Here is a 26,473-nt window from a genome sequence, read left to right as displayed (position 1 = left end):
CAAAAGACCTGCATAATAAAATTACAATGGAAACGATTGCATTGAGTTATGATTGTGCACTTTTCAGCCTGAATATTACCATACCAACATTGTGAAAAGCTGACACCATACAGCTTAGACTTATAAAGCTTCACTTTTGCCCATTAAGGACCCAAAAATAGCATTTTGAGGATTTAAGAGGAACACAGCTTACTAGCAGAGCTTTAAGACCTTTATGTGTAATGTCGATATATGTGTTGTCCAGCAGAGGGTGCTGCAGATTAAGCTACTGCACATTTGAATGCTGCTCTCTGAGATAAAATGAATAGTTCAAAACACAAAAAGTTGAAATATTTCCTGGCTACCACATACAGTAGGCATCACCTTTACATTTAAAGATGGATGGAATTGTATATTTGTCTCAACTTCATCACAGAAAATGGTGTGGATTTTCCACAGAGGTTCATTGCCAAACCTTAATACAATCGCCAAAGAGGAGCCTGTAGGTCCAGCTTCTGACCTGTAGAGGAAGCTGCTACCCCACACATCAGTTTAGTGATGTATTGAAACTTAAATTGTGTATATTTTCTAATAAATAGGAATTTACTCCCAATAATTCCTCATGCTTTTCACACAGTGTCTATTGGTGTTCAAATAGTTTTAATGTAACATAAGTGAGGTATTAGAAACATGAATGGCTGCACACATACGTAATTTTCTTCTATGATCATTTCAGATATATTCAATACAAAGAAAGATTACAAACAAGTGCTTCTATTCATTAAGGATGGTTGATTTCCATGATTTTTCGCAGGGATCAGTTTGTTCAATTAAAGATACTTTAAACTCTACTCTTAATAAATGAATATAGACTCTACTATTAGCTTGGGTTCTGCTCTCTACAACTTGGATATTGGCAGTGTAATATTTGCATTTACATGATTGGATAACATTGTTATAAAGATGCAAAAAGGAAAAACCAGCTGACATGAAACACAATTGGCAACAACCATGGAGAGGGATTACAGAACAAACTCGGCTGTTACTAAAGATTTGCAGCAACGTCATCGCATATTACTGGCAGCATCATCTGGACTTGGTTTTTGTAGACTCCTAAAGAAAATAAGTAAAAAGCTTGGTTCATTATTTATGCCAATAAGTGTTTTGATGTTTTCCTAACATGATGAAGTCCACACTCACCACCATCAAGTGTCCGTTCTTCGCCCTGTACACCATGGACTCCTGGCCACTCTTGAAGTCCACAAACCCCTCTCTGCCAGGCTGGATGTCAAACCGCACACTGCAGGGGATCATTTCACATTGTATTAGGATTTCATAAGGATTACCATTAGCTTATGCAAAACCCCAGCTACTCTTCCTAGGGTCCACACAAAACATTTAAACAAGTGCCACTTACATACAAAACAACCAAATGTAGTGAAAATCCGGAGAGTATAGCTAACAGCTAAACACATTACTTTACATATTCTATCAATCTTGCAACATATTCCCAACATTCAAATAAAAAAGGTACAAAAAGTGGGTTTTATTAGTAGGACTATTAAGTTTTGCTTCACTTGTTTTACAAGCTGGCTTTATAATGTGCTCTTTATCTGAGCAGAAGGTTGCACAACCCCAAAAAAATTGTGACATCACAAAGTGGCCTAAATCTGATCAGTTCATTTTGCATAGTAGGTGACCTTTAAGTAGTGTAATATCTATAATGTAGTGACCTCTGGTATGTAAGGGCTGAATATGAGGAGCATTACATTAGGCTTATTATCGCAAACATTTATATTTCTATCTTTCAGATTATTATGAATACATATAGAGTACCTGCCCTGGACCACTTTGATGGAGTTCTGCTTGTTGGCAATAAGACTGAGCTTGGTCAGGGCCTCAAACAGGTAGTCGCTCTGCAGAACCAGATCCCCCTGAAAAACAAATAGTGTCAGACCGTCAACTATAATATGTGATGATTGTATTATCCCTAAACCTTAAATGAACTAATTCATAAATTAATGGATCTTTGTTAGCGGCACAATTCATCACATTCATTGATTTCTTTAAGTTCATCCTTTTGGGGAAGGTATTTAGCCCGTTATTTACACTAGTTTTGACATTTTAAAGACAATAAAAAACATTCTTTTAGCTCTATCTAGAGATAGCTGTACCTTTTGCTTCATGTCATCACATGTAACATGCAGGATCAGGAAGTTGTCACTCAGGTTGCTGACGGACACACCTTTAATAGAAATGTGTATGTTACCACAATTCTCAAGTGTGTGGGTAGCTCTTCCTACGAATACTGATGCATATTTTGTTACAATCGAAACCTTTCAGAGAGATGTAATCCATCCGCTGCTTGATCTTGGTCTCCTCCACCAGGTAGGCGGCTTCCTTGGTGAGGATGAGCTGCCGGAAACGAGGCCTGAACCCGTTCCTGTCGTACTTCACCACTGGCACGCTGTACTGTGGGAGCAACACACACACACACACACACACACACACACACGGTCAGAGTGCACTACCAAAAGTTTAAAGATGCTTAATAGATTCCAGTGTTAGGGTACCTTGATTTGCTCGTGCCGAATCATCTGAAGCACTTTGATGCTTATGTCCTCTGCACCTTAATAACATAAATGAATCCACGAGAGAGGAGAACAACTATTGGTTACTGTCACAGTAAGAACGTGCTTATCAATGTAAAGTATCTGATCATGTTAAATCAAGTGTTGTCGTTTTTAATTTGTGGATACAAATGTACTGTTGCTACAATCTAGAAAGAAATATTCCACATTTTAAAAAGTAAATCTAGAAAAGCACGAGTACATCTGATCTAATGTTAAGTACTACTGGCTTCTACAGTTTCCCCAGGATATAATAACTAATTGTGTGTTGTCATGCATGTGTGCTTTACTTGAAAGTAATAGTATTGTACTTATGTAAATACACTCACCACTAACCCAATACAATATCTTAGCAATCTTACCTATCCTGGTATCCATGAATGGTCTGCCCACACTGGAGGGGTAGCTTTCTTTTTTCCCTTTGAACATGGAGCTTGTCTGTGCTTTTAACAGAAGCTTGAAACATGGAAAGCATATGAAAGCAAAGTCAATTCAGACAAGATACTTTATCCCCAAGTGAAGTTGCCTGGGACTCATGTGTTGCCCACAAACTTTATTTAAGTGATTTTGAATGTAGCATTTATACGCTGTCAGTGCATGTAACGACACAAATGTTTGTATCATTGTGTGTGACAGAGCGTGGATGTACCTGTGCTTTCCTCTGTGGAGTGATCCCTCGAACGTACTTCCGTACCATGAGGCGAATGTACAGCTTCTTCAACAGCTGAGCAGCCTAGAAAAACACAGCTTTACAGTGTGCCTGAGGGCTTATACTGTACCTAGAAACAGTAGATGTCAAAATGTAATCACCCACCTCCTGCATTATAGGCGGAGAGGTGAGCCAAGAGTCTTTTTCCAAGACTGTTTTGGGAAGGTTGTCCTTCAGCCGTGTGAGGTAGTTCTGGCGCACATACGCCAGGTACTCAATGTTGTCAACGGAAACGGCCTGATTTCTTGTCATGAAACCTTTAATGAACCTAAAACAAAGACAGGCAACCTTTTACATAAGGCTGTTTGGCCCTCATCTCATTCAATTAGATTTCAATGTTTGAACTTACTTTTGAATGACTTTAACAGCCCATGACCTCTTGTCCCGCTCCTTTCTGGCTAGCATTCCTCTCCAGCAGGTCTCAATCTTAGTGGCTAGAGGTAATAACAAGTGATATCTTGAAATGCTTGTCATGCGTGTCAGTCAGCCACATCAGTAACACATTTTGGGGCATTTGACCACTCACCAGCCTCTCTCTGTCTCAGGTAGTCCCCCTTCACTCTGTAGCCTTTGTACTTGGCCTGAATCCTTGTTGCTGCAACAATGACAGTAACCGTTTCACTATCAGGAGTATATGCTAAATATTGCGTAATAACATAATGATCAGAATAACTTCTCACCCAGCCTGTGTTTGCAGACCTGAAAGGCGTCTTCTGTTGCAAACAGAGTTTTCGGGTGTCGAATGAAAATCTTTGTCCTTAAGGGAGGGAGGCAAACCGTGAGAAGCTCCTGTATCTCTTCCAGGTGAACATGTACCCATATTCAACAGTCTAGTGCACCAACATATTAACATTCGCCAACTAGGAGTGTATCAATGCATTGATCTGGACCTTTACATTACTGTAAATGATCAGCTATCCCATATCATTGTTGGAAAGTAAAAACACAGATGCATATCATTATCTTTAAGAAGCGCCTTTTTTTTATTTGCATGGCAAGCCTGTGTCATCGTCTCCGTCTGCAACTTCTTCCTAAAGAGCCCAGTTATAAAATTGTCAAATTTTATTTTTGAAAGTTAAAATGTTTTAACTGAATGGGCACATGCTGAATTATATCAAAATTAAATCGTAGACTTTGTTATATAAGCAAATAGCGTATTGTTGTTCAAAAAGTGTGTATAATATCGTGATTTATTCCCCTACTGCCTACCTGCCCATCTTGTACTCATCAGGTGTGTAGCCCATGTGTTTGACCAGGCAGTGCACTCCTTCTGCTGCCGTACCTTTCCAGTTTGGCCAGGTGTCCGGACACAGAGCCTTATATCTGAGCACAGAAGAAGATCACAGAATCAAAGTCAGCTGCAAAGAGTTAAGCATGCCCAATAACTGTATGTGTATTTCAGATGTAAAGTAGAGGGAAGATGATATTAGCTACCTCTGGAGGAATATCTCGTATTTGCGTCGGTAGGCAAACCCGGCACGCCTGACCCTCAGGTGCTCCATCAGCCCGAGGTACTTCACCTGATGTCTCACCAACACGTCATCAAAGCGTCCTGCAGGGGACACAGCAGTTCAGATCATTCAGGTCTAACTTGGTAGATGACTGCAGGCTGAGCATACAGTAAGAACATATTAGCTGGAATAAGGTGGAGGATTGTTTTTAGGACAAACCTGGCTGCTTGGCTTCATTGGGTTTAATGCAGCGGACGTACCAGGGCTCTTTGGACATGAGGATCTCAGTCAAGCCCACCAGGCTGCTCTTAAACTGAGTCACCACCTGGGGAGTCACAGAGAAGAATAAACGCACAAGTGTTGCTGCTTTGTTTATAACAGTAGTGTGGTTCCACATTAGGACTGTTTCTTACAGTTTCAGGTCTCCTCTTGCTGTCCGGCTCAGTTGAAGGAAAACAGAGTTTGATGATAGCATTTTTGGACTGTCGCATGACCTTAAGGAGACAAGGAAAACGATATAAGTCCACAACATGTCAGACATAGGGACAGTATATTAACAGTAATGTAAGAGTTATGCTCCTTAATATTTTCAGTCATCTTTCAATCGGTAGATTCGGAATACAATAATTTAAACACATTTGTGGATCACCTGGTTTCAAAGAAAGTCATTGAAATTACCTCTTTCCCATTTCGATACAAGAGATCATTGTTTTTGTCCAAAAATCCTAAAGTTTGAAAAAGCAGAAACTTTAAAATGTTAAGTATTATGGTATATTACATTTGAGCAGTCCCAACACATATTATATTACACATAGTAACACCTTTTTCTAAATTCATTATACATATACAACATTTCTACTGGGGGGCAGGCGTATTATCACTTCTTAAGGCTTTTGTCAGAATTAACTAAGTGAGAATATTATTTAAAAGTGACTTATTTTATTCAGAGATGAGAACAGTTGTTTCCTAATGTTGCACTACATTTTCTCAATGTGCTGTTGTTACATACCCTTATTTAAAAATACTTTAATATTTAATAGAGAGAGAATATTTATCATACAATGATATTTCCTCTCTTACCAACAACACAGTATGTCACCTCCCCAGCGTAGTGCAGGAGGCGGAAGTCTCCTCTGTCCAGGGTTTTCCTCGTCTTCTGGTCGGCAAGCTTATGTCTGCAGGAAGGTACAAGGTTAGTGGAGGTTATTATGATGGACTGTTCTGAGTTTAGACAACATACACTTTGTTAAGGGTGGAGCTTACGTAACAAAATGAGGATGACCAGCGATCTTCTCCTCCATCTTCTCCAGGAAGGTGAGATCTGTGGCCTCTCCAGGACGCAGACATTCCTCGTCCTAAACAAGAAGACAAGCAACAATAATTAAGATGAAAATACACAAGTTAAAAACCTACTTAACCAGAAATGGCTCAAATTACATAAGGATAAAAACGGTAGAATTAGCTTATTCAAACAGGTTGTTTGTCTTTCTGTCGGACTATAACTCAATCATCTATTTACCAATAGAGAGATGATGCCTCTGTGTTTCTCCTCCACAAGATCACAGATGATCTTGTTGTTGAAAAATGGTACTGATTCCCACTGCATTAACAAACGAGAAGATAATTAGTGGTTGAAAAGCGTTTATTTTATTGTATGAGTTTGTTTTAACACATACAAAATATGAATTGGATTATTACTTCAATCCCCTCCATCTCGTACTCCTCCTGCTCTGACTTGAGGGTCAGCTGGATGAAAAGCTGCTGCAGCTTCTCGTTGCAGTAGTTGATGCAAAACTGCTCAAAGCTAAAGCAAATTAGAGGAACTGTCAATGTTAGTTTCTTCATTTCACACAGTTAACTCATCTGTGCATGATCTCACCTGTTCACGTTGAAAACCTCGAAACCATAGATGTCCAAAAGACCAATTACTGTTTTCCTGGAGGAATCCTACAGAGGATTTACAAATATAATTGTTTCTGTACATTGAAAATCATGATCCAAATCCAACCTCATATGTTGGTGTTAATTAAAACCAATAGATACATTGTGGGGGGGGTCAGCCCAAAGAAAGGTATGCCAGATGTGGCTTTTTTTCACAACAAATCAAATGGCTGTCTAAACTCTTGTCACCACATTGTATCCCCATTTCTGTAATCTGTATGAGACATGTCGGGCAAAGCAAGATTATAAACCGAGTAGATTGTTGTTGTTTTTCTCACCTTGTTAACTAAAGACTCATTGATCTTGTTGACCAGCCAGTTGAAAGTGCGGCCATAGATGGCTTTGGCGAGGGCATCCCTGGCATACACTGCATGGTCCACAGAGAAGGGACTGAACACCTTTTTAACATCAGAATAAAGTAGATGATAAACACTGGATTCAAGTTATACATATTTTATGTTTTGCATTTAAGTTAGTCACCTCCTCTGCTTTGGCTTCGATCTTCCTGTGGGTTAGGCCCTGTTGTAGCACCTGAGTAGGAATCCCCAGCAACTGCACAGCAGATTCAAAAACAGAAAAACTGGTAACCCCGAATCTCTTGTGTCATTCATAAAGATGAAGAGAGATGAAGGGTTTAAGCTGAATGCACTTTGTTTGGGGCTCACCTTTGACACCCAGTTCATCTCCTGGTTGTTGTTGTTGAGAGAGGCGTATCCTCGTTCATTCGCTTCAAACTTGATGTTTCCCAGATGGAGCACACTAGCAATTATTCCAAACAGCTGCTGCGTTCACACCCAAAGACAAATTACTTTTTTTATTTCAAGCAAAATCTAATCATGCCTAGTTTTGGTGTTCAGGGGTTAACTGTATACCATACCTCAATATCATTCTCGCTGAACTCAATGACAGAGAGGGCTTTTCGAACCGTCCTCCAGTCACTTTTATCATTGATAGAGCTAACTTTGGCACAATCACCCTGAGGAGACAAAGTATAAACACTCTGAGATAAGAGTTTTTTTCATGCACCTTGTAAATTAAGTGCTTTTTTCCCACGTACCTGCACCAGGTACCTGTAGTGCTGGCAGTTTCTTTCCAGGCCGAGCCAGCGCAGCAGATCTTCCTCTCCTCCCTCCACCAGCTGATAGAAGATGTGGAAGTTTCTCTCTCCGTGGTTCTGGTGGACAACACGTGACTTCTCCAGCAGGTAACTGAGGACGTGACCACCGACTGCACCACCCTGAGGGAGAAAGGTCAGCGTTATCCTTGTTGTCCTTACATTTCTGTATTTTGTGATCTGTATCTAATGAAGATTGTTCAGTCCACCTGGTGGTCGAACTGGATGTCCATATATTTCCCAAATCGGCTTGAGTTGTCATTCTTCAGGGTTTTGGCATTTCCGAAAGCCTGTATGATGATGATTAAATCAAGATTACAGGATTTAAAAACATGTTATCGTGAAACCTTTGGGCCTGAAAAGTAAAGCCATTAAAAAAAGGGCCTTAAACCTGCATTCTTTTTCAAATATCCAGCTGGGGTCGTCTCCAGTGGTCGCCAAACCAATGGGTCATGTCACTTTGGCTACGTCTACTTATACATAGTTTATCTCTAAAAATGATTTAGACAGCAGACGCATTTGCACACATTTCCTTGTCACTGACCTCGAGCACTGGGTTGGAGAGCAGCAGCCTGTCCCGGACGTTGTTCAGGAGTTTGGTACTCGGACAGCTGACTGCGTAGAATTGCAGGATTTTCTTGGAGGCCTCAGTTTTGCCGGCCCCGCTCTCCCCCGAGATCAGGATGAAGTGGTTGTTGAACTCAGACAGCATGGTGCGGAAGACGTTGTCTGCCAGTGCATAACTTTTAAAAACAAAATCAGTGATGGTTCAAAGTAAGCCTTCTTTAAAATTCAGACTGAGTAGAGTGTTTTTCAATCAGAACACCAGTGTCACTCCTGAGCAACATTTCTTTCTCCCTGTACAACAAACGTAACTAATAATTACAGAATATCTTACATATGAGGTGGCAGCTCAAAGAAGTTTACGCCCATGTAAATGTCCATTTGCTTCTTGCTGTAGATATCGAAGTCTTTATATGGGTTGACCGACACCAAGAGAGTTCCAATGTAGGTCTGCCGAGAAAGACAAGGAGAGGAAGTTGTGTTCTGCAACTCTTGCACATTTGATACAGGACGATAAGTAATTGTGCTCTTCTTATCAAAAGCAATAACTTTGCTTAATCACTTGTCATGACCTTTTTCGGACATCATTGACCTATAGATTGCTCACTCCGCAGATAAAAGGAACAAGAGCTGCTGCCTCAGCAACACAAGGTGCCGGATTCAGCAGAAAGCAACGCAACATTAAGACATTAGGACCTTGTTGGGCGGAAGGTTGAGGGTGTGACGTTGAATTAGAGAAAGAGAAGGGTTATCACACACTACACCACACAGGAAGACTCACATAAATGAGATTCTCATGAAAGCGTTTCTTCAGGTTCTCCAGGAAGGCAGTCTCACTCGTGTAGGGGTCCAGGAGAACAAAATCCTGGATGCCCACACGGTCCCGGGCTGTCAGCGAGGCCTCCATGTTCCTCAGGATCTGGTTACAGCGCTCATCCAGGCTCTGTGCCAGGGCAGGAGCACAGGGACATGATTAGGAAACAAGGTATCCCTACAGAACTAAGTTATGGCCAGCATTTTAGTTTAAAATATTCAATAAATGTAAAATACACGTTGAAATGAGCACGCTAACCTGATAGCCCTTTCCCATCCTGTTTATTAATACCTCTTGTATTTTGAAAGGAGCTGAGCTGAAAAGTGAGCTGCCCCAATAAACCATCTATTAAAAAGCTCATTCATTTAGTCAATACCAGTCCTATGTTAGGTTTATATTGTCAATACAGTACTAGGCCTATATACCAGACCTCCTATTTTTGTCAGAGATAAAGAACTGTCATTTACATGTTTGTAAATGTAGATCACATGGACCCAGCAGTAGAGGTGAAATGCTGCCCCCTACTTCTTTGGAGCTTGACAGGTAATACATATTGCACTTTTAGGAAAATTAGGGCTGCAGCTGCCCTTAAAACGTATTTACTGTGTACTATATTTGACATACTATGTATTTGGATATAAACTAAATATTTTTCCAGCATACTTAACAGTATGGTAGTAGGGGTATTGGAAAGCGCAATATGTCGTTTTTGGCCCTGTTCTCATTCATGTTGTCAATACCAGGCCTACATTATATCCCATCCTTTTCCTTTGTGTCCTGTTTTCCTCAAAGGTAATCTTTTTTTGTTGAAGTTGTCACCACCCAAGAACACACACATGTTCACAACCATAGATTTATCTAGGATATACATTTCCCAGTGGGTGACTCATTTCCTGCCTGTTTGTCCGGCAATACATCTGTGTCTTCCAGTCAGAGCCATTTGTGGCCTTGGCAACATCCTCTTCGTTCATGACAAATCTAAATTCAGCCACCACTATCTAATTTGCTTTTGTGCTTTCTAGAGAGCCATCAGTCTTGCTCAAGGACAGAGCAAACATGAAATACTCAACCTACACAAGGAGCTTCATATATTTCACAGTTTAATACTGAACAATATCTGACACAAATAAAAGCTTAAGTGAACTTTAGAGTATGATTAATTACATTCATTATAATAGGCCATGCATAAAGACAGGATATGATATGCCACTTAAAGGTACACAACGGAGAAGTGTCAGGTGAAATAATCAGCAAAAGCAATGCACTTTAATTATGGTGCTATGAAAGAGCAACCCAGTGCTATGCTCCAGTGGTTTGGCTCTCATCACTGCCAAGTTGACCCGTCACCAAGTCGGAGTAACTGACACTCACAGATCATTCTCCAGCTAAACAAGCAGCTGCTCTACTGACCCAGCAAGAAATGACACCACCATGTCACAATAAATATATGTCCTAACAATGAAACGTGATCATTCAAATGTTTTGGAGGAAAAAGTGCAAAAAGTAACCTACCCTGAGGATCCCTGAGGTTGTTTGTTTCTTCCTCTGCACCTTTTCTGAACTGAACCTCTGATTTTATTGTAGCCAGAGGACGTTAGTATGACAGGAAACGCTGATAGATTAAAGTCACTACTTCCCTCAATAGGAAACCATCAATTATCTAGTGAATGTGCAACAAAGGAAGCAGAGTGCGTGCATGCGATTGTGCTTGTGTGCATGCCAGAAATAACACATTTATGTGAGCATTTACTGTATAACACTTTTCAAGAAGCCAGGATTTCAAATCGAAATCACACAGTTTGTGGAGGATTGGGAAATTACGCAACAATCAAATTAAATAAATAAAAAATACTATCCAATACAAATGTTTATCAAAGTACTACAATTACCATTCATAATTAAAAGCCATGGAAAAAAACGAAGGAATTTCATCATGTGTGCAAATTACACCTGAAAAATATCCCATTGATGCAAAAGTAAACAAAGAGAGGTAAAGAAACAGTCCCACACACTGCCCTGTTGTTGGCACTGTTGGCGTCCGTGTAAGGCTCTGAGTGCGGGGAAGAGATTTTCTGCCAGTCAAAGGAAACACGACCTCTGCTAAACACAGCAGATGGTAAAACAACACTGTTAGAGGAAGGATAGTTGTGCTAAAGATAGGAAAAGATAAGATGTGGCTTTTCTTGGCAACATTGGCATCGAAACTAAACTAGCAGTGCTAAGGCATTTATGCTTTTATGACAAAGATACGAACACATGTGAACATGAAAAAAGGTTACAACCAAAATATCCAACATTAAAGGTGTCCTATCATGCAAAATGCACTTTTGGATATATGTTATACATATATATGTTATACATATATATGTTTCCCCGGTGTGCCAGGGAATTCACAAAGTGTCAGAAAATAAAACCCTCTCTCTTTTCCTATTTTCCTATCTCTTAATCCAGATTTGCTGCTGATATGACGTAATATCAGAAATGTGGGCTGGCTTTACACCCACAGCCCTGTCAGAAACAATTCGCAACATATTTTGGACGTAATATGGTCTTTGTTTACATTAGCAAGCATCGCTAACACTCAGAGCTAACCTGTACTGGAGAGAGTATAGGCCTACATGTGTAAAAAAAAAAAGCAGGAAATAAAGAAAGAAACTCACCTTGTGGTAAACCCGCAAGAAAAGAAGCATTTGAGCTCCATACTGTTTCAGAAATAATCCTTGAAGTGGTTTGGAACATGAAATATGGTTTAAACGGCAGACTTTAGCTGCATCTGAGCAGTGTGCCTGCGTGCTCAAAAGGGGGCGGGGCCAGCAGAAAATCAGCCATTCTCTAACAGGGCTTAAATAGAGGGATATGAAGGATGTCTAAAATTCATGATCTGTTTGGTATTCTGAGCAAAACACACCAGACATGTTTTTTATATATCTGATAAATATATGCCTAAACATAGCATGATAGGAGATCTTTAAGAACAACCATAAACTCAAACTTTTAAAGTCAGGCTACAGCGGAACAGGAAAGTCTATATGATCCGGAGACCATCACCTGAGAGGGCGCTCCATTGTTCCTCTCCATCCAGTACAGTGCAGGATCCTGTTACGCGCCACAAAGTGGCAGTTAGCCTCCTGAAAGAGATAGCGCTCCTCGTGGGCCATTGACTGACACCACACATCACCCCGGGCAACACACATTTAGGGGGCTCCAGGTGTCTACAGAAACCTGAGCGTCACAGGCCTCCTTCACACCTGCCAGGTCCAGCACCTACATGCTGCTGCTTCACACAAGCATACAACAACATGCTATGGACTGAGAACATTATGACTAAACCACCATAAATCCTATCCATCCCCACCCACATCAATCACCGGACCTGGGGGGACAGAGCCTTCTCCGTCGCTGCCCCCTCCCTCTGGAACTCACTCCCACAACCCATCAGAGACTGCACTGACCTCACCACCTTCAAAAAACTCACAAAAACTCACCTCTTCAATCTGGCTTTTAATGTGTAATTGTTTTTGTATTATTTGAATTTAACTTTAACTATATATTTATTTGTTGTTCCTTTCTTTTCTTTTCACTATATCTGAAAAGCGTCTTTGAGCACCTGTAAAAGCGCGAACAAAATAAATCTATTATTATTATTATTATTAAACATCTGGACAGAAACATTTCATTTTTCTTAAAGCAGCATTGTTTTATTTTTTGGTCACTTGGTCAATGACACAAGCTGAACACACAACATTCACATGTTATCATTCTAAAAAGAAGACATTTTGAACACTTTGATTCAGTCCACCTAATGTACTCTCTTTCAGCGACCAAGGGCCAGATCGTCAGCATGCCTCCAAAAGGAAGCTTTGAAAATGACATGAGGCAAATATAGTGAGACAAATTCTCAGTGGACCAAGCTTATTTCACAAAAATAGTAAATCTGGAGTTGCTGGTGAATACTCTCTAACCCACGTTGAGCCGTGAGGAAGATATTTTGAATTGTTTTTGTTTACAAAAATAACTGACAAATCCTATTCATTGTGCCATTTACGGCTATAAATGCTCCTTTATGTTCAAAGTCCGTCGTGAAGTGCTGAGCTGGAAGCGTCATCGGTTTGCTTGGAACATTTTAATCTAAAACACAGTGAACCGAAACAGTGAAGTTGCGGGCTATGAAACCAAAAAAAGGCCAAAAGGACGCTACAATGCTCCGTAGAACTGAACTGCACTGCAGCTTTAAAGACATTGTTTCTTGTGTAGATTTATAAAGTAATCCATGCACAACTCCAAACGTCTTGATTGTTCTCATGAAGACCAGTTTTGTCTTTTTTTCTAAATATGTATGCAGTCATTTGAAAGAGGCTACAATAACCAAAGAAATTACTCCATAGAAGATTCAAGTACAATACAACAATGTTGGCCAGGACACACAAGCCAAGTTCATATAATTACCTCCTTTAATTCCAAAGGCTGGTGCGTCATGGTTGAATCAGCCTTTTGTGATGAGTCTGAGATATCCAAATGACTACAAACTTCAATCCTCCAGGTAAACAGCTCAGACAGACACTGGCTGCTTTAGTAATGGACAAATTCTCCCATAGCCGAGCCTCGCCAAGTCAGCACAGATATTTCACCACAAATCTACTTTCTCCTCGGAGCAGGCCAAGTACCATGACCTGGGACAGAGATGAGGAGGAGGAGGAGGATGAAGGGGAGTGGGGCTGCTTCCTGCTGGGTGGATGTCCCTGCATTGTAGATAATGAGGCCGTAATGAGTTACCTGGCTCTGAACGCACCGGCCTGGTTAAACATTCATGGAGCCCAGGCTGCAAACGTTCACTCAGCGCTGCACCTGACTGTTGAACAGCCCCTCTATGTGTTTAAGGAAGTGTGTGTGCGTGTGCGTGTGTGGGGCCTAGCATTATTATACTTGTGGGGACCTAAATCTGTTTACCCAGTCACGTGTGGGGACTCGCCTCCCTTATGGGGACAAATTGGAATCATTAATTTTAGGGTAAAGACTTGGTTAGTTTTAGGGTTAGGGTTAGGCATGTGTTGGTTATGGTTAAGGTTAGGATAAGTCTCAAGGAAATGCATGTAAGTCAATGTAATGTCTCCTGAAGTGATGTATACATGGTGTGTGTGTGTGTGTGTGTGTGTGTGTGTGTGTGTGTGTGTGTGTGTGTGTGTGTGTGTGTGTGTGTGTGTGTGTGTGTGTGTGTGTGTGTGTGTGTGTGTGTGTGTGTGTGTGTGTGTGTGTGTGTGTGTGTGTGTGTGTGTGTGCAGATATGTAATACCAGGATGTAGTAACTCTATCCTTCCAGACACCCGTCCTCACCCTCCCCCTCACAAAATTACTGCACAGGTATTCGATTACTGATCTTTGATTAGGCAGATGCATTTCAGACTAATTACTAACCGCTCATTACAGCGAACTAGTTTGGGATTAAACCATTGTATATTCTGAAACACATGCTGTCAAAATCTAAAATGAATCTCTGACCTAATGTAATGTGCTACGATAATTGTCAAGCACTCTGTTGGTGCCATCAACAGTGAGAAACTTTTAAATAAAAATAAAAACATTTATTTAAATGATTACTCTTACTTATTATTTTGTTTGTATACGTACATACAGTAATGACAAAGTATTTTCATTTATTTTAAATACTTTTTTGCAATATTTCTTTCATCACCTTCTGGAAAATTGATTACTTTAGAGTCCATTGCATACTTTGAATGAGTTAAATTAAGTGGACCTATCATGCTATATTTGAAACATATATTGTAGGGCCATACCTATATAAAGTATATCAATATTTATATTTTTTCAAAATACTAAACAAATCCTGCATTTTAGCCATACCTCATTTCGCTCTATTTGCTCTTTCCAGCCCTGTTTTTGCAGGGGGCTGATTCTGTGAGCTGCAGTTGACCACGCCCCCCTGCAGGAGAGGGGAGTTGGCAGTTACTTTGGCATTAGGGCAGGGATATCTAGATACTTTCCAAGGTTTGAGATACTGAATTGTGCTACTTTTAAAGCAAGCAACGATGTTTTCAAATCTGTAATCAAAAAGCTCCTCAAAAACACTATCGAAGCAGTTCCTGCCGTTGCTACGTTAGTTCAAACAGTAACAACGGACTATTTTTCTTAGCGGATGCATGTCAATTTACATCAATACAACTATTTTTTAAATCAATAAAATCATTTTCTAAATCCATAAAAGCATTTCAATTAATATTGTGAGTCATGTCGTTACTTTGTTGAGAATGTGGCCATGCAATAAGCGGGATAATGTGCAGCGATGCGGTCATTATGGGGAAAAGAACACCTTCATGCCGATCTAGATCCCTCCGCTTCGCGTCGAGCTCCTGATCAGCCTGTCGGTGTTCTTTTCCCCATAATGACCGCGTCGCTGCACATTATTCCTTACATATGATTATATAGTCATTATTATTATTACTAAGAACACATTTTTTATCAGTATTATCAACAAATTCATGCCTTTATTTAAAAAAAGTGCAATTGACCAACAACAGGTAATATACATTTCTAACGGAGGTGGGAAAAGTACTCAGATCTTGTTCTTAAGTAAAAGTACCAGAGTTTAGGAATACTCTGTTATAAGTAAAAGTTATGCAATCAAAATGTTACTCAAGTAAAAGTAAAAAAGTATTGGCATCAAATTAAACTTAAAGTACCAAATGTAAAAGTACTCATTATGCAGATTCGCCCATTTCAGAATATAATATATTATATGTTTTGATTATAATTATTGATACATTAATGTGTTTATCAAAGCTGGTAAAGGTGCAGCTAGTTTTAATGACTTTGTATACTGCAGGGTAGCTTGTGAATTTACTCCAGGTGTCACTAAAGTCAAATGTAAGTGTTGACTATATTTCACATCATTAATCCAAATCTGAGAAGTAACTAAAGGTATTAAATAAATATAGTGGAGTAAAAGTACAATATTAATATTGAACGCAGTTGGGTAGAAGTGCCAAGTAGCAGAACATGGAAATACTCAAGTAAAGTACAAGTACCTCCAAATTGTACGTAAGTACAGTACTTGAATACATGTACGTAGTTACTTTACACCACTGATTTTTAACACATTGGATTTTTTAAATTGATATCACAATAATACATTGCCTCCTGGAGCTTTTATCTCATGTTTGTCAAGTTGTGGTTCTGCTGTGACATGCTTGCAGGCGGCGTAACGTTGCCCTCTCATTCCGTCTGTTTACAATTTAACTGCATCCTGTTATCATCAACAAAGGCGTCTTACGTTACTGGCTAAAGACTCGCCAAAACATGCGGTAACATAAGAGTGTGTTGGAAAAATCCTCATTAACATACTGCAATCCATTATGCAAATACTGAAGGGTTTCTACTCAATCTTTAAAGAATACCACTGCTCTCTTAATCAGTGCCCTATAAAACAAACACACACACACCATGCTCACCATATGAGCATTGGCAGCAGCTGAAACACAGTTTTCCAATATCAATTGATGCAAACAATCCATATCACAAAAATCCAATCATGTGTTGGACAAATGTTTGTTTAATTCATTTTTGCAATTTGAATGCAGTGGCAACTTTTCATACATTAAATGTGTATTGGGACATGAACGTTTTTAATCAAGTAAGATTATTGGTATTTGGAAACATTTTCTTTTCAAGATGACAAGTACGATAATGGCTAAATAAAAACTAACGGACAAACAGGCATGAAACTGCTCTTATATTACTTCAATATATGTGTTATTGATACAAAAAAGCTTTTTTCAATATGCAATTAGTGCTACATTGTCTCTAAAATGGCTGTGTTTAAACTAAACACAGTATAATTTGATACAATGTAGAACATTTATTGGATAAAATATGTTTTCATTTAAAAAAAAAGAATTGCCCTGAGAACCATATAGGGTCACCGGTTCAAGTCCCTGAACAGACCTAAAAATATGGAGTGTGGACCTGTACTTGAAGAAGTCGCAGTTCAGCTCCTGGGCACGGCCTTGGTGCCCTTGAACAAGGTACCGGACACCGGCAAACCTTGAAGGACAAGCTGGATAACATTTTGTCCTTGACCCACCACTTGTCCAAATAAATATTCACAGGCCCAATTAGTCCCAAACAGCTAAACGTTCAAGTAATCCTTTATTTATGTGAGCAAAACTGATTGTTGTCCACAGGGCATGACTCCTAAGGCCGAAACAAGCTGTGAGGCTATTGTTTTCGGAAGTAGAGCATTCAGTGAAAAAAATCATACAATCACTAAAGTACAAAATCAGCTGTTCAAGACAAAATGTGCATGTAAATGGAATTTGTGTGGGATAGACATACACAGTAGATATCTAATCAATATATAGACTTATATCTAAATAATCTAAATAAGCTTACCTTTTTGTCCATGTCTTCAAATCAGTAAAGCTCTGCTGATGATCTGTGTGAGTCTGGCCGAGCAGCTGAAGTGACCACAGGATGTGAGGACAGAGGGACGCGATGTATCTTCTACCTGTATTTATGACCGTCCCATAATGCAGCAGCCTCAGCATGTCCTCACAGTGTCCTACTTTTCTACAGATTTTATTTTCAGGCCGGCCTTATTCAGTCGCAGGGCTGCAGAGGACAGAAAGCGTATATCAGTTACAGACATAACGTCCTCCTGTGGCTATACTCCATTTCAATTGGGAAATGTACATGTTCCAGGTGTAATAAAATAAATCATGGTATATGCTGTAGACAACTGGGTCACCACATTTTAAGCCATGTCCATGCAACTTACCGCATTGATTGTACATTTACTCAAGTACCGTAACTACTGTAGTACTCTTAGTTTTTCCTTTCTATGGCACTTTAGGGAATTATTGTTCTTTTATCTGACAGCTAAAGTTACTTTTCAGAAGAAATATGTGTAAAATGAAGGTAGGCTATAATACTTCCTAAATGTAGGAAGTAGTGGCTTCATTGTTGTTTTTTTATGGTGGCACCTTACAAAAAGATTATGCTGGATAAGAGAAAAGTGTAAACGATTAATACAAATATGCTGATAAAATGTCCGATATTTTAGAAATCATGACAATGTAATGGAATATTTTCACAAGTTAAAGACACTACTAAAGTAAAATACTAATATTAAAGTGTTTCTGTATGCTGCTCACATACAAAAGAAATCTTCTTTTCACTTTACTGCTGACCATTTTCCTAAGATAAGTATCATGTGTGTTATTTTTAAGTGTGTTTCATATATGCTCTATCGGTTTAGCAAGTAGAATACTGTTTGAGAAACTGTAGATATCTTAGAGGGTGTCAGAGGAGGAAAGTAAAGCCTCTTCGAAGTCTGTGCTGTTCCCACAGACATGATACACAAAGTACTACTGCTATTGAGACAGAATACAATGCCCTAAATAAAACCTTCCTTTAACTTCTAGCTTTCTTACAGTATAATTAGCACATTGATTGTTGGTTATGACCAAACATACTCGCAGCTATAAACTCATACAACTTTCCAGAGAAGGCCTTCTGGATATTTAACCAACACAAGAAGGGTGAGAGCACAGCTTGCTGTCAGCTGCAGGCTATAACAGGTGATCCAAAGTGCTGTCGTTTTAGGATATATCACATGTAACCCTTCCTTTGTTGAATAATATTAAATATTTGTTAAGTTTCAGGCTATTGACACTTTAAGCTCATATTATTTACTCTTATATAACCTTCTTGTGGTGAGAGGAATAGTGTAAGGGCCGGGAAACACATGACCTCTCTGTGTTTGCTTTAATTTTGTGTGATCAATTAATTAAGCTTACACTTGGCTTACTGTTGTACTTGATGTAAATCCCACTGGATTAGAACATACATTTAGAGCCTTTATAAAGGGGGCGAGGGGAGATTAATACAGTTTGATTTATCTTTACTGAGATTAGATGAGAGACATAGATTTATGTTTGGTATTTAATTACTATTCACTTAAAGAATATCTTTATTGTCATACTCAGGTACAACGGAATTGTGTAGGCTTCTCTCAATGCAGTACAAAGTGAAGAAAGAAACAAATAAAGCAGGGATATTAAGTTAAGAAAATAATGATATACTCGAAAACTGACTCTGTAGTCTGTTGTGTCTTGTTTTTGCCCAAAGAAACACTAAGAGATTAAGTTGAAATATGCAAAGTGTTTACCAGTTTTGATTGTATCATCCCTATTTATAATAAATCTATAATTTCTGGAGATTATATTTCAACAAATATGGATGACACACTTTGCTAAACTAACCTTCAAAACTCTCTTTTACTCTTTTGTAAATTATGTAACCTTTTATTTTAATATATTTTTTATTATATTATAACTTTTTTTTACTTTAATACTTTTTTATGCACGTAATTTATGTAACATTAAGCTGTCTGTGGCTCTTTTACTGCTGTAACAACGTACATTTCCCCTCTGTGGGACTAATAGAGAGGCAAAGTCCCTCCCCTTCCGGTGGAGCTCCATGGGACCTTATTTCGGAAAAATAATGTATTGAAGTCAATGGAGAGAGAAAGATTATCTTTCGATCCCGTTTGAATTGTGCCACGAGTTACACATATGATGTTTGTCAATTTAAAAAAAAAAAAAATGTGTCGTAAAACTGTGAAGTAACACTTTTTTTGTGTGAAACCGCTCAATGAACTACATCTTCCATCTCGCACCACACACCAAGACGGCCGTCACGTTGAAACATTTAACTTCTTTCTTTCAGAATGAGGCGAAAAGTATTAAAAGAGGTGAAAATCACCACAAGTCTGGGCACGTTGAGAGCTGTACATACACACAAGGGGAGTTCCGTAAGAGCCAGCATGCGGGACCGGGATTCTGGGATTTGTAGTCTTTCTAGTTGCATATTTTTCATAGTCTTATATTTCAACAGTTTTAAGACAAACTGTGACTTTTTTGACATGGAAATTATTTTTTAAGATTGACAAACATCATATGTGTAATTCATGGCACAATTCAAACGGGATCGAAAGATAATCTTTCTCTCTCCATTGACTTCAAAACATAATTTAGATGGGCGTGACTTCGCCTCTCTATACAGGTATTCTGATTCTGATTCACTTCTGCACAACAGTTCAATGTTATTTCCTGGTCTGACCACGCCCCTTTCTTTACCTAAGGTATGTTCTGGGATAGTGCAAACTGACTGCACCAGCAGGTTTGATCAGTGCTCAACTGTGTGATTGAAGTCACAGCTCTTTAACACTTAAACCTGAAATGGACCTGTGGAGCAGAAAAGACAATGTTACCTACAAGTGGTGGACCAATCATGAAGTGAGGTAAATCCTCCACATAACTTTACTTCTGCATTTCTTCATGTTTGTAATGCTAACAGGTAGCACGGAACCTGTTGTTGTGTTTACATATCAAAGTGTTGCCACATAGAAATAAACTGTGATGCAATAGGAAATGTTGTGCTTGAAACTCAACATGTTGTGACTAGTAAGGCCTGAATGTCTAATTTTGATGTAATGAGATTTAGGAGTGGGGTGAATCTGGTGGGTCACAGCGATGAGGACCAGGGCATAGATAATGAGATCTGCACTATAGCCTCAGCAGGAGTGGACTCAGAGGGAAGACAGTCTGCAACCGTGTCTGGATTGGATCAACATGAGGGTTTGTAGATCACTCTTAATTGTCATGTTTGAATACACGAAGGATACAAGCTCTTCTGAATTGACTAAGGTAAAAGTAGCTATGCCATACTGAAACACCACAATGTATCTGCATTCGAAAGGTTGCTAAAAGTGAATGTATTCATCATGCAACAGAATGGCCACTGTCAGGGTTTCATCATTACATTGTTTCCATCATTTTTGTTGATGCATTTTGTTGTGAGCAGTGCTTTAATGTTGTAGTTGGTCAGCATAAAGATCATTTAATTTCTTTGTATTATTTTTGTTAGTTTCATCTAAAAACATGTTGTCATATTTAATCAATTATTATAATGCTTTGCTTGTAGAAGTATTAGTAGCGATAGCTGTAAAAAAAATTGCATAGAAAGTCTACTATTTCCCTTATACAATGTACAAAGAAGCATTAAGAATACATTATTTTAAAAGACAAAATACCTCAATAATGTGCTTTTCTTTTTACACAAGGCATGATTAAGTGTAGTCGGCTTCATTTTTGAAATCATTTTTTTTTTTATTTGATACTTACCCATCATTTTATCTCATTATGTTGTGCTTGTAAGATTATTGAGCCATTCTGTCAACATTTCTTCACAGTAAACCTGCAGTCACTGTCTTCTTTTCCCTTTCACAGAAACCTTCACAGTGGACGAAGCTCTGGAGGCGATCGGCTTTGGAAAGTTCCAGTGGAAGATGTCTGTCGTCACAGGACTTTCATGGGTAAGAATGCTTAAACGTGCAGAAAGGATTTCCCTCTGAATTCCAGAAAATAGATGTGTCTCATGCAGCGCTGTGCCTCTCTGAGAGCAGGTTGCAGATGCCATGGAGATGATGATCCTGAGTATCTTGGCCCCCCAGCTGCACTGTGAGTGGAAGCTGCCCGGCTACCAAGTGGCTCTCATAACATCGGTAAATCTCTTTCACATATTTTTAAAAACGTTGTATTAGACCTGTCACAATAACTACCTTTGTTGGACTGTTGACTATCCAGAAATAATTGCGATTAACAATATTATTGATTAGATTTATAATAATCAGATATTGGAATTGAAATGTGGAAACATTCAAAAATATCCTGAAAAATCACAGACATAAATACTATTAAAACACACCACCAAAACGATGAATACAAATGTATTCTCATCCTCTGCTGTTAAAAGAAATGCATATAATGCGATGCCCAAGTCTTATAATGGTTGGGGAAACCCAGCATAAAAACTGAGCTAATGTCCATAAATCCTAGAATAAGGCGATAAGCTAATTGTGGCAAGTTTGCATGTTATTTCCACAACTTTTACATTTTAGAATATGTAAAAATGTTCACTCTTTTTTTTCTTAGGTAGTGTTTGCAGGAATGGGTGTCGGGTCACCTTTATGGGGGAATGTGTCCGATACGTACGGCAGGAAAACAGTAAGTCTACTTTATGAGATTTTCATTTATGAATGATTGTTTTTTATGTATGATTAGATTTTAAACGTGTGTGTTTTCTGTCTCAGGGTCTGACGATGAGTATCTGCTGGGCTCTGACCTACGGCGTGTTGAGTTCCTTTGCTCCTGTGTACGGCTGGCTCCTGTTTCTGCGGGGCCTTGTAGGCTTTGGCATTGGAGGAGTTCCTCAGGCGTAAGTTCAACTTCTGTTTTTATGACGGACTAGCACATTTGAATAGCCTTTAAATGATTTGCAACAAACATGTGGTCTCTTTTTAGGGTGACACTGTACTCTGAATTCCTTCCAGTGAAGTCCAGAGGCACCTACGTCATGCTGATTGCGGTACTTTGGTGTTTTTATCGTTACTGCATGACTTGTACTTTATTCCAGTGTTGAATCTTTAAACCGACTTAATATACTGCTCATTTAATGTGTGCTTTAGGCGTTCTGGGCGATTGGCTCTGTGTTCGAGGTCCTCCTGGCTCTGTTGATAATGCCCACTCTGGGCTGGAGGTGGCTGCTCTTCTTTTCCAGTTTACCGATGGCAGTGTTTCTATGCTTCTGCCATGTAAGTATTTTGGTAATTCCAATAAAAAACAGCTGATTTTCAGGTTCTTGACTGAGCTTTCTGTGATGCACAGTGGCTTCCTGAAAGTCCTCGCTTTCATCTCCTGACGGGAAAAACAGGGAAGGCCATGGAGACTTTAGCACGCATTGCCAAAGACAATGGCAAGCCTATGCCTAAAGGGAAGCTTGTCGGCAATCAACAGGTCAGTTAAGCCATATATGTTCCTGTCTTATTCAGAGAGAGCAGATGAGTATCCAAAACAATGCTTGATTACAAAGACTAAGAAATACACTTTCTGTTTTTGTCATTTCACAGAATGAGCGTGGAAGGATTAAAGATCTCTTCACTCCTCAGTATCGGAAGACTACTCTGCTTCTTTGGTTTATATGGTTTGTGTCTAATTCCCTCTATTCTTTAACTTTTCTTCATCTGGAATTTCAGTCAGAGGTAGTTATTTAGTCAAGTCTGGATTACCGACCCAGTTAAGTTGAAAAAAACCTTTAGGTTCACTTTGTTGTATTGTGGTTATTAGTCTGGGAGTAAAGACTTGAATGCAACATTAACTGAATGAGGCTCCTGTGTCAAAATATAGTGTCCAAATGTTTTATTTCGGTTGTTATTCTGCTTACATATTCCTGAATAAAACTGTGTTTACTCAAATTACCTCAAATGAATTTAACACGGTGCACACCTTTGCCCAGGTAGTATTACAAAAGAAGTGGATGGTTCCTAGGGGACCAGGTAACATAATGCTGAGATTTGTCTTGTATAGTAGTTGGAACAAAAGGCTACATTTAACACTACACAACTTAGAACTCTGTGTTGTTATTTTATCCAAAGGTTTGCAAATGCCTTCTCCTACTTCGGGATAGTACTCTTGACTACTGAGCTATTCCAAGCTGGACCGTTATGTACAGGTAGGAGCAACTCATTGTCATTTTGTTTCTTAAATTGGAACAAACAACAAAAACAACTGTCCTTTTCTTTATAGCAATTCAAGGGGCCAAGATTGAACCAAGCTGTAGTCTGGAATGCAAATATTTGACATCAAGTGACTACAAAGACCTTTTATGGACCACCTTGGCTGAATTCCCAGGTAAAAGGCTCCTCTTAAGCTGTTTTCAGAGCTGTAACTTGAAACATTTTGGTAAAGACTTCCATGGTTCTGCTGCCACGAACAGTGTTGGGATGATATACAGGTTCCTCCATATTTTAGTATCCATCCATAACGAAATCTTTCACAACATGGATATGCTTTTTGCTTAAATTCAAGAACCAATAGATTTTATTTATACAATACCCCACTGAGGAGCCATAATGACAAATGTAAAGTAGATTTAAAAACATATCAATGCCAAGGAATATGGTTCAAATAAAGCTCACTTTGCATTTGTATTTACATACCTTTTATTGAATAAACGTATTTATTTTTGTTGATTTATAAGCTCTCGTTTATTTCCGTCTCAGGTCAGCTGGTGTTGTTTAAGGCAGTCGCTTATAAAAATATATTAGAAAGCTGTAATTCAGAACGCTGCTGCTCGAGTCCTCACTAACACTAAGAAAGTGGATCACATCACTCCTGTTCTGAAGTCTTTACACTGGCTTCCTGTGTGTCAAAGAATAGATTTCTAAATACTGCTGCTGGTTTATAAAGCACTGAATGGTTTAGGCCCAAAATACATTTCTGACCTCCTGCTAAATTATGAACCATCCAGATCTCTCAGGTCTTCAGGGACTGGTCAGCTTTCTGTCCCCAGAGTCAGAACTAAACATGGTAAAGCAGCGTTCAGTTATTATGCTCCAAATATCTGGAACAAACTCCCAGAAACCTGCAGGTCCGCTGCAACTCTGACTACTTTTAAATCCAGGCTGAAGACTTTTCTTTTTGCCGCTGCTTTTAATTGAACTATTCATATCTTAGACTGCACTGTAACTTTTATCCATGTATTTTTTCTTTTAATGTTTATTTTATTATCTTTTCTTTTTAATGACTGATTTTAAATGCCATTTTCTGAATGTCTTTCATTTTTTTTAAAGCACTTTGAATTGCCTTGTGTTGAAAAGTGCTATATAAATAAACTTGCCTTGCTTAGGGTGTATAATTGTAGTTTTTGCATACTGTGTTTGTACAACTCTTTACTGCCACATCAGGTTTTGTTTTTGTTGTTTCTTTCAGGTATTTTACTTATCCTCCTTGCAATTGACCGTATTGGCAGAAAGAAGAGCCTGGCTCTGTGTTTCTTCATGTTTTCTTTGTGCATACTGCCCTTATTTGCTTGTATCGGGAGGTGAGTTTGTGTTATTTTGTCACATTAGCACATATCAAATCATCATGACTGACCTCTTAACTCTTTGTGTCTGTCTTTCTGTCCATGTAGGCTATCTGTTACTATCTGCATATTTATTGCCAGAGCCTTCATCTCTGGAGGATTTCAAGTTGCTTTTGTTTACACACCAGAGGTAGGTTTACAAACCATTTTACCACGCTAACAGCAATGATTTGTTTTTAGATTACTTGAACTGGCCGTAATACTCTCTCTTCACATTAGGTGTACCCGACAGAAACGAGAGCCTTAGCAATGGGGACTTCCAGTGCGGTAAGCAGGGTGGGGGCCCTGATTACCCCCTTTGTGGCACAGGTATGCAAAATGACAAGAATAATAATAATTTCAATCAACTTTAACTGTTTTCTTTTTTTTAAAACAGATTTACAAAATGATACATAGACATTCAAATAAAGAAAAACTGAAACATATAACAAATAAGGATAAGGTCAATGCAGCCAAGAAATACAAGTCACTTGAGACAATGAATAATGAGAAAATAAAATAATAAAAACAAAACAAACTCTAAGTGACCATCTCTGCTCGCACTTTAGAAATAAACTAGTTCCAGCAACATGTTTGGCTCCTTCAGGCTGTTCGTTTCTCCACCTCACATTTTGTGTTTTGGTTTCAGGTGATGCTCAGACAATCAGTGAGAGCGACCTTGTCGTTTTACTTGATCTTCTGTCTGCTGGGTGGCGTTGCATCCTTGCTCCTGCCCATCGAGACGTTGGGTCGGGTTCTGCAGGAGTCCTGTCTTGATCAGGAGGCAGGACAACAGACAGGCACTACCAACCAAACAAATAAAACAGCACACTCCTCTGACCAGAGGTTGAACATCCGGAAAGAATGACATTGTTTCCACTACAAGCTGCTGCAGATGCCACAGTTGCCTGAGAGTTGAATCCTGTATGTGATTATGGGTAAACAACATGCAAACAAGAGGGGGACAATCTCATTATGAGCACAGTCATTGAGGGTCGGCCCACTCCCCATGTCTAATGAGAGTGGAGGCACACTTGTGCTTGGACTGGTTTGTTAAGCTCCACCTGCATTAAGGCCATGAGAAGCAACAGAGGGACATGATGAATGTCGACGAAGCTCTGTTTAGAGCAGCACATTCTTAGCCTTGCCCACATTTTCAATAAATAATATCGTATTTATTTATATAAAAAACCAGGGGGCCTTTTTCTTATTAAAGTTGTTTTACATGATTTATGTGAAACTCCGTTGTAATTTGCATAATAAAATATTATTTGTTTTGTTATTATGGCTTTACGT

The 26,473-nt window shown here is 39.1% G+C and overlaps 2 protein-coding genes across 3 annotated transcripts; one reads left to right on the top strand and one right to left on the bottom strand.

Moving 5' to 3' along the window:
- Positions 1 to 622: 622 nt before the first annotated feature.
- Positions 623 to 10,746, bottom strand: myo1hb (myosin IHb). Its single transcript, XM_034234205.1, has 32 exons — positions 10,715 to 10,746; positions 9,170 to 9,331; positions 8,723 to 8,838; positions 8,369 to 8,567; positions 8,034 to 8,114; positions 7,768 to 7,947; positions 7,588 to 7,686; positions 7,376 to 7,492; positions 7,191 to 7,262; positions 6,989 to 7,108; positions 6,649 to 6,716; positions 6,468 to 6,573; positions 6,289 to 6,369; positions 6,033 to 6,124; positions 5,850 to 5,944; positions 5,448 to 5,494; positions 5,183 to 5,263; positions 4,989 to 5,094; positions 4,753 to 4,870; positions 4,528 to 4,641; positions 3,999 to 4,075; positions 3,845 to 3,913; positions 3,668 to 3,752; positions 3,424 to 3,586; positions 3,259 to 3,342; positions 2,972 to 3,065; positions 2,553 to 2,608; positions 2,316 to 2,451; positions 2,154 to 2,224; positions 1,816 to 1,913; positions 1,180 to 1,279; positions 623 to 1,092 (listed from the first exon to the last, which is right to left on the bottom strand). The coding sequence occupies exons 2-32, from the start codon at positions 9,293 to 9,295 to the stop codon at positions 1,066 to 1,068; spliced, it is 3,078 nt and encodes a 1,025-aa protein (XP_034090096.1). The 5' UTR covers positions 9,296 to 9,331; positions 10,715 to 10,746; the 3' UTR covers positions 623 to 1,065.
- Positions 10,747 to 20,370: 9,624 nt separating this feature from the next.
- On the top strand, positions 20,371 to 26,415 carry LOC117558176 (synaptic vesicle 2-related protein-like). Of its 2 annotated transcripts, none has more exons than XM_034234204.1 (16): positions 20,371 to 20,516; positions 20,720 to 20,853; positions 21,505 to 21,590; positions 21,681 to 21,779; positions 22,210 to 22,281; positions 22,368 to 22,492; positions 22,579 to 22,642; positions 22,743 to 22,868; positions 22,942 to 23,070; positions 23,184 to 23,257; positions 23,709 to 23,785; positions 23,860 to 23,964; positions 25,045 to 25,156; positions 25,247 to 25,328; positions 25,418 to 25,507; positions 25,827 to 26,415. In XM_034234204.1, the coding sequence occupies exons 1-16, from the start codon at positions 20,455 to 20,457 to the stop codon at positions 26,043 to 26,045; spliced, it is 1,656 nt and encodes a 551-aa protein (XP_034090095.1). In that variant the 5' UTR covers positions 20,371 to 20,454; the 3' UTR covers positions 26,046 to 26,415. The 2 variants fall into 2 exon arrangements, with proteins under 2 accessions (XP_034090095.1, XP_034090093.1); XM_034234202.1 differs by having other exon boundaries at positions 20,714 to 20,853.
- Positions 26,416 to 26,473: the final 58 nt, after the last annotated feature.

The sequence above is a fragment of the Gymnodraco acuticeps genome, unplaced genomic scaffold (genome assembly GCF_902827175.1).
Source record: "Gymnodraco acuticeps unplaced genomic scaffold, fGymAcu1.1, whole genome shotgun sequence".
Taxonomy (NCBI): Eukaryota; Metazoa; Chordata; class Actinopteri; order Perciformes; family Bathydraconidae; genus Gymnodraco; species Gymnodraco acuticeps.
Note: the sequence above shows the minus strand (reverse complement) of the source record. Positions and strands in the feature narration are given on the sequence as shown.